The sequence below is a fragment of the Centrocercus urophasianus genome, unplaced genomic scaffold (genome assembly GCF_019232065.1).
Source record: "Centrocercus urophasianus isolate 14NV4802_14NV808 unplaced genomic scaffold, USGS_Curo_1.0 seq_13, whole genome shotgun sequence".
Classification (NCBI taxonomy): domain Eukaryota; kingdom Metazoa; phylum Chordata; class Aves; order Galliformes; family Phasianidae; genus Centrocercus; species Centrocercus urophasianus.
In genome coordinates, this window is record NW_024884475.1 from 22236127 (window position 1) to 22248215 (window position 12089).

The 12089-nt window shown below is 36.7% G+C and overlaps 1 protein-coding gene across 1 annotated transcript in view; it reads left to right on the plus strand.

The window, feature by feature from the left end:
• Window positions 1-11240, plus strand: part of GRXCR1 (glutaredoxin and cysteine rich domain containing 1) — a 33899-nt gene extending 22659 nt beyond the window's left edge. Inside the window, exons 3-5 of the mRNA XM_042812719.1 lie at window positions 2658-2897; window positions 9055-9120; window positions 11064-11240. Of these exons, the coding sequence (XP_042668653.1) occupies window positions 2658-2897; window positions 9055-9120; window positions 11064-11240 (483 nt within the window). The remainder of the gene's footprint in view (window positions 1-2657; window positions 2898-9054; window positions 9121-11063) is intronic.
• Window positions 11241-12089: the final 849 nt, after the last annotated feature.

The window sequence follows — 12089 nt, forward strand, 5'->3', positions numbered from 1 at the left end:
CTTCCTTCCTTCCTTCCTTCCTTCCTTCCTTCCTTCCTTCCTTCCTTTCTCTCTCTCTCTTTCTCTCTTGATGAAAAAAGGGCAGCTGTTCCTGAGTCACTGAGAATAGCATCTGTGCCAGGAAGCCATGCAGATCATGCGGTTGTTGCTTCCTGCTGGATGGTCCCAAGCAAAATACAAGCTGTTCATACTGATACAATAAAACAGACAGTGACTTTGAATGCTTGTGTGGAAGTTGATAGCACTGTGCTGATAACCTGTGAGCTGTAAATGATGTAGAATACTGCTGATAAAACATTTTTTTTTCCCTCTGAAGCCTTCAATCCCTTGATAGTATTTCTACATGGATACCTTCTTTGGAATATGTTCTTTGGCTTGTGTGTTTGGAAATTTCTGAATTTGACACAAAAGTTGCTCCCTCTGACCAGAGGATTTTCACAGCCTTCAGGTTTCAGTGAGAATCTCACAGGTGTGAGAAAACAGTCAGTGTATGTATGTCACTCCAAACCTTTTGGTTTATGCATCTGTCCAACTTTCACAGCCTAAAGAAAGTTTTATCCTGGTCATTAACCAGAGAATTGTCTTCTTTTTAAATACAGCTAAAATTTTTTGTGCAAGTATGAGTCATATAGGATTATTTTAACTTGGATTCTTTACACTAAATTGTAAATATTCATGCCACTTATTTTTTTAGTTTATTTTTGCTTCAGTTCCAGCCTAGGAATGAAAAGCAGAGTGTTATAATATCATTCTGCTGATTTACTTTCAAGAGCATATTCTATCAAATAAATATTACAGGCTGCAACTATTGAAATGGGTAACAAAATACAAATGAACATAGATTATCATTAACAAAGTAACTCATAAATCTCTCTAATTTTCTTTGCCTCTCTTTTTACAGCGTGGTTCAGGACAGGTGACAGGAATGAGTTTTCCTGGTATGATAAAGTCCTGCCTAGGAAAAGTTTTGCATGTTTACAGCACAGAAAACAAGATGTTTATTAAAATTTTCCTAAATGATTATTTATTTAATGCCCTTGTATTTCTTTGTAGTGAAAACTAGGGTTTTTCTTCACTGTTCCAGACTGGGGAAAAATAAAGGGATAAGCATAAAAGTGACTCTGTGTACACACCTTCCACTTGATATCTTTCCAGATCACTTTACAACTTTCCATTTTTTCCATGTCTTCAACTGCTTATTTGTATTCTGCAGGAACACCACAGCCCTGATGGTTTGCTAGATAATGACAGTCTGTAGCTACCCTGTCAGTCCTGCTGTCTGGGAACAAACACACTAGAGATTACTGCTATGGAGGAGCATGAATTTCCAACCCTTTGAATAGTTTTGCACTCCAAAATGAATTTTCACTCAGAAGAGTGAGAGCATATGAAAATACCTTTTGAAAAAATACTGTAAGACCTCCTTTTGGTTACTTCTGAAAAGGATGAACTGTGCATTCCTGTGACCTACTGACTAATTTTTGGTGGTCTATGTGGAGTTCTTTTCCTTTAAGCAGAGGAAAAGCTAATTCTCTCACTTGGAATGTGTGAATAATATGTTGAAGAAGAGTCAGTTCTGCAGGAGAGATATAACAGATTTTAGCTAGAAAATAGGATAGTGAAAAGTAGTTTTCTATTTATGAACTTCTTTCCTAAAGGAAATTAATGCTGACCTATCATAACAAGCCTCTTTTCTGAGATGGGAGATGGGAAATAGGTGAACTGCAGACAGAGTCATAGAATTATTAAAGTTGGAAAAGACCTCTAAGATCATCTAGCACAACTGTCCACCTATTACCAAAATTGCCCACTAAATTGCATATGGTGGCAGTTATAATTCTAGTGATCTATAAGTGATCTGGAAAATTCATATCCCTGCAGCATTTACATTCCTCAAATATCTTCACTGACGAAAGGAAAAATGAACTATAAAAATTATTTTAAGTAACTGTGGAAAAACGTCAAGCCTGCATTGTAACTTACTATGTCCAATGGAATTGAACACTGAATATGCATAAGAAGCACTTTCTTTAGTGCTGGTTGGATTTTATATTGTTTTGACCGGATACCTCACTAAAAATTAGGGATATATCTGTCACTTCTGCAATCATGATTTAGTTCAGCATAGAGAGACCTAAAATAGGTCAGTGTTGACTCAAGTTTGTTACAAAGTTTCTAGCTCCTTCAAGCTCTTTTCCTTGCCTAAAGGAGACTGTTAATACCTGAACTAGCAGCTCGGATTTAGCCTGGCATTAGCAGATCAGTTTGCACAAACAAACAGGACTAACAGTTTTAACAGAATCAGACAGCTCTAAAAACAGTGATTCTGTTGCATCTTTGAAGAATTTGTGCTTTTGCAAATGAAAATAAACTAACTCAAAGCATCTTTCAGGTTGGGGAATGTGGGTGAATCTGTGCATGCCACAACAGCAAAAGGGCTATTACTTATTAACGTCTGGAATCTCATCAGGATCTAAAATATGTCTATTTATTGACAATATTGACAACCTTATGTTGATAAGCAGTTTAAATTTTTTTGTGCTTAAATAATATTTTTAATGATATTCCTCAATATTCGCATGCTATTACAGCAGTCAGGGAAATAGATTGTTAACATTTCATGAACTGCAATGGGAACTAATTTTATTTCTTTCCAGGTGTCTACAGAGCCAGAATTTGGTCGCATAGTAATTTATACCACCAGCCTTCGTGTGGTGAGGACCACTTTCGAAAGATGCGAACTGGTTAGAAAGATATTTCAAAACCACAGAGTTAAATTTGAAGAAAAAAATATTGCTCTGAACAGCGATTATGGAAAAGAACTTGATGAGAGATGCAGGAGGGTGTGTGAAGCCCCATCCCTCCCAGTTGTGTTTATTGATGGCCATTACCTTGGGGTAAGTAAAGCGTGAATCAGTGAAGTCTATAAGAACAAATGTAAATTGTTATGTTATTAGTGACATTGTTTGCAGTGTTGGAGTGATAGGAACTCTGGTATACACTAGTAGGTTCCATGCAAAGACAGGACAGCTGGTGAGAGGGAGGGAGGGGAGTAAGATAAAGTAATTTCATCTGAGCTATCCTGTGTTTCTTAAAAAAAAAAAAAAAACAAAAAAAAAACCTTATTTTGTAATTGAAACCATGAAAATCTAGAGAAATTGACTTTTTTTCTTCATGAGAAAGATGGCTGACCCAAGAAAATTAATACACATTGCATGATTATTTCATTTAGTAATATCTGCAATGAATATGAGCCTGTCTAGAGGCTTAGGGCTTAAGAGCTTAAGCATGCACTATGTGGTGTATCAAGAAACTATAATCAGCCAAACATTGTTTTAAATACAGAATTGATTAATACCTAAAATCTAGCTCTAAAAAGAGAAAAAAACTGCCCAAGGCTGATCTGTTGCAGGAGTAGAAAACTATAATTAAAATTTGTACTTTGTGGCAAGGAAACCACCATTTTGTTCAGGCCTGTTCTTTAGAAATGTTTTCCAGAAACTGAAAAGAATCAGAGTTTTAAAGCAAAAAGAAAAACACAAAAAAAAACCTCTGTAAAGTGACACACACAAAAAAAGAAAAATAGCCCGGGAGCTTAGAAAAGGTATTTGTCTCAAGTGGTAAAGAAGTAGCAATTAGCACCAACAGTGAGTCTATGATTTGCAGAGGCAAACTGTATTTAAACACAACAGGGCTGGTTTGTTGGTATTATAAAAGATTTAAGTAATGAAATAAAATGCAATCAACAAACAGCACATAATTGATGTTGAGGATGCAAAGAACACTCAGGCACCCTTTATCCCTTTTTCTGGGACACTGGGATTCTGCCAAATTCTCAGTGCTCTACCTTTCCCTGAGCAGCTCACCTCTCCAGACAGCTGCAGAACCTGCAGAATGGGCAACGTGCAAGTGGGCACCAGCAGACAGAGAATTTCAGTTCACAGTAGTGACTCCTTTTATCCAAGTTCTGAGACAGACAGCTCTCCATGGCACTGCTACTTTCAAGAGGAGCTTAAAATTCATCAGGATTTGGACTAAGCTTTGCACGTCTAATTGGCATGTTAAATACATAAATAAATTAATCCACATGAGCTATGACCAAGTTCAAGAATATCTTGCTCCGGTCCGTTCATCAGAAGATATAATTGAAAATATTGAAATGTACTGAATAAATTATTTGCTCAGCCTGATTACAGTCATTTTTGTATGATGGATGGCCCATTAATTCACTTTTTTTTTCTTTTTTTTTTTAGAATAGCAAGGGAAATTTGTTTTTAATGGAGAAGCAACAGTGTAGCAAGCAATATAATTTTTTTTAAAACTAAGTATTTTGTGGAATATCTTACATAGGTGTAGAAATGAGAAATGAAGGAAAGTAAATGAGGGAACCAGTTGTATAAGGGAGAGATGTATCTGGCTGTCAAACTACCTGCTGGCACCAGCAAGTAAAAAATGAGGAAAGAATTCTGGTTTAGAAAACATCCATTAGGATATGCAAACTCTATTCATATTGTTTAAGGAAAGAAAAAATATCTGTTGATCTAATAAAAAAGAAAAGAGGGCAAAATCAAATCAACGAGGAAGAGATATAATTTGCAGTCCAGTTTGCATGCTGGGAGGGTTACGGTTGTTTACCCATTCTTCCAGGATGTGGAAGCAGTCACTCCAGCTAGGCCAGGCTGGACATGGCTCTGGATATCCTGATCTAGCACTAGCTGTCCTCATTTGTTCCAGGGGAGTTTGACTAAATGGCCTTTCAGGATCCCTTCCAAAAAGATTTTGATTCCATGATTCTGTCTGCTGCCTTGTAGGTGGGGTGGGTATTCGCAGGGCAGCACTGTGCTGTGCTTGTGTTTCAGTAAAGTGTAATTGAGAGCTCAGTACATAATTTAGTCTTGTTGGTGACTGTGGATATTCTTGTAACACCTTTTTGTGACAATTATCTTCTGCAGTACAAATGTACACAGAAATCCAGAAGCCTGGTGTGTTTGTAAATTAATTGTGTTTTTTTTTTTTTTTTTTTTTTTTTTTTTTTTTTTTTTTTTTTACCCTCTCTCTCTTTAATTTTGAATATTTATTTCCTAATAAATCCTTTCCTGAAGGAGATTGTATGTAGTAATACAAAAGAGGATCTATATTGAACCAGGCACCTTTCAATGAATCATAAGGATAAAAAGCATCCTCATTAAAATATGAACAGTTTTGAAAGGTGACAAGATTATTTTTAATGAGATAAATGTAACAAAAGCACTGGAACAAAGCTTATGAGCATGTGACAAAGAACACGGTATTTGAGTTGCTCAGAAAGCTTGATGGGGCTGTGATGTAATGCAAGCTGTGTGGATAAATTGTTACAGGGCTGTGGAATTTATCATGCCTGCACAAGGGGAACGAAACAAACCAGCTTCTTGGGTAGAAAAAAATAAAAACTGTATTTAGTCTCTAGAAAGGGAAGTCCTGTTTGCTGCAGTACTGCAGGTTTATTAATCTCTTTTTTTTTTTTTTTTTTTTTTTTCCAAGATTGAATCATTGTATATGTTGATACATGCTCTCTAATGATCAGTGTTTCAGCAAAATGCAGGCTCTTTCTTTCTGCAGCACGCTCTTTACCATCTGATCCAACTCCCCCCACACCCTTCACCAGGGGCTGTCTCCATCTGAAATGGAATTATGCCATCTGCTGGGGTATCAAAGCAGAGTGAAAAATGATTTCCAGGAAGCAGAAAGCAACACTGAAAAAAAACACACCGGAGCATTCATTTACTCTTTCACAAAGGCACCCAAGATTGCTAAACATTTAAGTTATGTAAAGTCGTCCCCCCCCCCCACTGGAAAAGGAACAAAAATAAAGAAAATAGAGTCAGTCCTAATAAACTTATTTGCTCACTGCTTTATAATTTCAAAACATAATTAATTCATTTATTTTTCACTTTAAATAGATGACTAAATGCCAATACTCAGCTATCATTTGAAACTACCCTAAATATTTTCAAGTATGTACACTTATGATAATTATTTTTGCAAAGAAACAGCTTCCTACTTAGTTTCCTCAGCTAAAATCAATCTACTATGGTGTGAGATTTTCAGTAAAAATATTTTCATTATTTATTACTATTTTGTAAGACTGATGAAGCCATTTTTGTAATTGTTTTTAGGAAATACCTGTGTAAACTATAAATTGTTATTCAAATAATAACACTTTCCTTTTTGCTTCTTTCCAGTGCCCATTTATGATTAGTAGTTCTTAACTGCATTCATGTTTTACTATAGTAAACATATTTCCTGGCTTTTCCTTGGAGGGGTAGATGTGAACGGCTCTGTGGCAGTAAAGCTATGATACGATTGTTGCATTCACTCACATGCTTCTCCTGCTTTGAAATTCCAGGAACTGTGGGATTTAATTGTATATCCTCTTAATAAGAAATCTGTTAGCTCTTTGCATTTCAAGTATAACATTTCTGGTGCTTATATCACACTGCAGTTACACTTTTCTCAGTTTATTGGCAGATTTCCAGGTGTTTAATCTCATTCCATACATGTTCACAAGAGATACTTGGATTCAGCTGTTCCCTACAAACCACAAAGTGACTAAGATTGGCTTCATGCCCACCCTCATTTACTATTTCTGTGCTGTGCTAATTTTTCCCTGTATGTAAGGAATGATGCAGAAGAGAGTCTACTTCCCCATGTCAGAAGGCATTCTAGTTCTGCCAAACCCATACACAAATAAAGATGCATCCCCTGATGAGGAATTATATCAGAATTACATCATGGCAATGGTAACAGGTTACATTCATGATGGATGAGCATCAGGAGGCTAGTTTAACGACAAGACAGATCTGGTGTAGTAGGTAATTTACTGGGCTTGTCCTAATTCTGCAATTAGTGGGACCATACCTGAAATACGATGCTAAATACTGGATAATCTCAAAGGAAAACAGAGAAAATAGTTTGAAGAATAAAAATGGCATAGCAAACCATTTGAACGATTTAGCAAAGTCTGCACATAGCATTTATCTATCAAAAAGAAAGCAATCACCTCACTGCAGCCCCTGGGCTGGACCGTGCAGATAGGTATTTAAACTAGGAGATGGGGCATTAGCAGGCTGGAGCTTGGAATATTTCCCTGGTTCACAAAACTGAAAGCTCTCCTCTCTTGGCTAAATGTTGTGGCCCTTCTAAGTTGCGTTCTTGATGTCCATCTTTAGATGAAAGGCTCTTAACTGTGACACATCCCTTTGTGGTCAATTGCAGACTGACCACAATCTGATAAAAAGAGGCATCACTCTGTGATCAGAAAGCAGCTGTTGGACTTATTTAACAGCTGCTTTAATTACTCCATTAATTACAGACACTGCACATTAGGCTTCACAGATTCAAAGGGTAGATTAACCTCTGCAAAGTATCTTTTATTCAAATTTCACTTGAGGCAGACATTAATCAAGAGGACATACTTAAGCACTTGAAAATGCTGATAGTCATTTGGAAGTATGGTTTTTAATTTTAAAGACATACTAATGAGACTTTCCACTTTGGGAATAACACAGCTGGCTGACTGAATGTCATCTGAAATATAAATTCTTTGAAATATCAATCTATTATAAGAAACCTGTCAGACTTTTAATTACAGGCTTCCCAAAGCCAGTCAGTGTCACTGTACAGTACCATTGAATCACTGAGCAGAAGTCACAAGAATGGTTTCACAAGAAATGATCTCTGCCTGCATGAGGGCAAATCAGGGCTTGACCTGCTTAGAGAACTTGCAGTGCTGCAATTATATCTGCAAAGCTGCAAATCTTTAATGTTTCTTCCTTGTGCAGGCAGTGCAAACTCTCCCAAGCCAGTGCAGCATGTTTGAGCCTGAGCTGTGCATAGTTCTCAGCCACAGGCAGAACTGCTGGCCCCTTTCCTGCCTGCTCTGTTCCTTGGAAGATGTGACTGTGGTTGACTCAAAGTAATGGCTAGACTGATCTGTCATATGCAGCCTGCCCCAGAATCCCCTTGCACCTCTCTGCTCACAGATTCACCAAAGGTGAATTTTAGCAGTCTGGGCTAAATTCAGGGACAAGGAAAGAGAAGAAATGCAATGGCATGAACACATCACTTATGGCCAATTCTCCTCAGCTGTGAATAAGCATTTGTGCTTATTCACACTGAAGAGATGGAAACCTATGCCTCGCCTATGCTCTGCTACTAGCTGGCTTAATGACTGTGCCATTCCTTTTGTTCATGACTAGATTTCCTCACCCTTTCTCACTCTCTTCTGAATCACTGATTGAAAGCATCTGAAAGCACTGGTAGTAGTCAGAATTCAGTGTATTTAGTTGTATAACTAATGTGTAAACAGTCAAATACAGCCCTCTAGTTACAGATGGGAAATAAATTAATTAAAGGAAAAAAAAAGTTTTATATCATCTTTAACACCTTCATTATTTTTTTCTCTAAAAATTTATCGTAATTTACTTTCAGAAGGAAATAAGAACTACCTCAGCACTGCCTTTGCTCAGCTCACAGAGCCCTCAGAGGCCCAGTGTATTCATATTGAATTATTATTATTCATTGTTGTGTCTGACTTTAATGTCGCTACAGTATTTTCATTACACTTTTTCTCCTGTTATACATTCAACATATTATATCTTAATTCAATACTCAGCTGCTAGAATACTTGAAATAAAATTTTCTCCTCTCATTTATCTGCATTCTCTGATTTGTTGTATATTTGAGTAACTGTAATTTCTGATGTAGTAACTAGACATATTTTTTACTCTGTCAGAAGGCATACTCTGTAAAGTAAAGTGAACACAACCAGAATTTCCAAGCTACGTCACTTTTTATGACGGGGAAATGCAATACAACACTAGTTAACTAGCCTCAGACAGTTCTACCACAGCTGCCATTAGATTGTTCCCTCCTTCTAGCTTTCCTGAGGTTGACCTAGTTACAATACACTTAATGTGAATCAAATTTGTACTCAACTTCTTTAAATCTTCAAGACCAAATATTCTAATAATCTCAGGCTTTTCGTGCTGACCTTTTTCTTCTTCTTACTAATAGGGTGCTGAGAAAATTATGCTAATGAATGAAACTGGGGAACTGCAGGATCTCTTAACCAAAATTGAGGTAATTGTATTTCTGCAATTAATCATAGGGAACATACACTGAATATTTACAATTGAAAATGCTTTTCTCAGCTGATTACTTTTCTTCTGTTACAAACTGATGATTCCAAATTGAAATTGATTAGCTAACCAGAAACACTCAAACAAATGTGTGCACGCAATTAATACATGTGGAATTATTGTTGTCTGAGAGGATAGCTAGTACCTCTCCCCAGCATTTTTTGTTAGTTTGGAATAATTGCCCCTGTATGCTGTCTGTAGGGAGGCCCTGTGACATTAGTTCCAAACTCAGTGTAGGTCCTAATATTCACACAGCGAATACAATTAAAAGACAAAAGATGCCAGGCTACAGTAGGCTATGATAACTGCTTACTGAATACAGTAACTACTTTGAATACGTAGTTACCTGCTGGGTTTTATAACAAAAAATGGTTTTGCTACAGTTACAAGGGACAGTCATGTTTCTTCATTACTAAAGGAGCAGAGAGTGGTTATAGAAACAATGTGTTCCAGAGAGAAAAAGTGTTTTTTTGAGCCACTAGGATAAAATGTTTCTTTCTTAGCTCTCAAACTCAGCTTTCTGCATGGAAAGGTTGTTACTTAGAAACATAACAAGTAATAATGAATTTAATTATTGAAACACTAATATTGTATTAAAATTTTAAAATTAATTGCAATGATGAAAGACAAGGGCACACCTGAGATAAAAGTAATTGATAGATTTGCACTAAATTTTTCTAAGCCTTGCTTCTAGAGTAAAACAAGTCATTTGTCCAGTAAAGAAGAATGGAGGAAAAAACAAACTAACTAACTGAAAAACCCCTTCCAATACTCCATGCTACTGCATTTCTAGTTGATTTTTCCCCCATAAAAAATTCCCATATAACTGATTTTTGCTTGATAGATGTATACATTGCGTAATCTATTAGTCTTCCTATGACTTCTCCTTATCTATAACAATAATCTAACAGACCAATAAAACACATGGCAAGAAAGAATGATGTAAGTATTTTGCATATCTAGTAAGACCAAAATATGCTGCTTTAGATAAATTTGCACAATAGCTGCTGAGTATGAGCCAAAGAACTGTTGTATCAATAGTATTGTCAGGTGAAGTAAGTAGGAACGTACTTCTACATTGCAGTATGAGTTTGGAGCAGAATAATATACCACCACTAAGCAATCACTTAAATTAGCAATACTTTCCTCAAGTATAGCTTAAACATGCCTTCAAAATCCCTTTCTGTGTTCTCTGCCAAATAAATAAATAAGTGAAATGAGAAAAAACATTGTTTTACTCATGAATTAGGACACCTGAGCAAACCTAAGACTTGCGTGCAAAAATTTTCTCCAAGTATAACATGAGTAATTATGATCTTTCTCTTTTCCACATAAAGCTTCAGTGTTCTAAACCCATAAACATGAAGACACCACTTATTTCCTAAAGCACTGCTTGTCAGAAGCTAGGATTTTTTTTTTTTAATATTTATTTATTTATTTATTTTTTGTATGATCAGCTCTAACTTTAATAGGAGCAAACTCAGCATAAGAATACAGGTGATGAAAGTCATAAGTTAACATACATTGATATAAAAACCAATCAATTCCAGTACCTAGTAGAATTGATGACTGCAAGAGAGCAATGTACGTGTTCTTTCACTTTGCTAGCTATTTTGGCAACTATGAACATGAGTTACCAAGGTATAATGTGACTGAGAGTTCTGCAGTGAGCCTCTCTAGCTACTGCATGCATGTCTCTACAAAGGAAAAGGCAGACATACTGTTCTTCTGTGGTGTCGTAACTTAGGATGGGGAAATGGAAGTTTCTCAAGATGGGAAGAAAAATGTGTGTCTGAGAAGCTGTCCCCGAGGCCTCTTTTTCCAAGAGCTTATGATGGTTGACAAAGTAACATTTTGATCTTTCTCACTTTCTTCCTTGAGCAGAGAGTCCATCCTCACGAGTGCCTCTCATGTGGGGGCTTCGGTTTCCTTCCGTGCTCAGTGTGCCATGGGAGCAAGATGTCTGTGTTTCGAAACTGCTTTACGGACTCATTCAAAGCCCTCAAGTGCACAGCTTGCAATGAGAATGGGCTACAGCGCTGCAGAAGCTGCGCAGGTTAAAAAGGGCATCTCCACATGTGCAACTCAATTTTATTGTACTGCAGCAGTTTGTAATATGATTTTTTTTTTAAAAAAAGAATTTATCTGTTTATCTAATTCAGTCAATAAAAATCAATTTATAGTATGCTTCTGCTGGTTTGGTCATTGGAACACTTTCAACATGTGCCTGACTGTATAATGAACTCTGTGGTGTTTGTTTCTACATTGATAGATACATTTGTTGTCTACCAAACTTACTGTGCTTACATTTGAGTATGAAGTATTCCCTTCTTCTGTGGGTCATCAACTACACCAAACAAATGAGAAGATAACATAGCATTATATCTCACATGGAAATTTCTGATATTCAACTTAGCAACAGTTATGGATCAAGGTCTGGTCTAGTGCAACTGTTTTAGAGCATTTGTTCTTTCCAACAGGGTCTGTGGTCAGACAACTCTATCACTGAATAGAACTTCATCATTTTTGGATGATTTCCCCAACAGGAACACAAAAGAATTAGGAACAAATTAGGAACAAAGCAGAACAAAACAATTTTCTCCACTTTTCATAGAGTCATAGAATCGCCAAGGTTGGATAAGACCTCCAAGATCATCCAGTCCTCATATGACGAATATTTCCCACTAAAACACGTCCCTCAGTACAACATCTAAACATTTCTTGAACACTTCCAGAGATAGTGACTATACCACCCCCCTGGACAGCCTGTTCCAGCACCAGATCAGGGAAGTTTTCCTAATGTTCAACCTCCCCTAGCACAACTTGAGGTCATTTTCTCTTGACCTTTACCAGTTACATGGGAGAAGAGGATGATCCCCATCTCCCCCCAACCTTTCTTCAGGTAGTTGT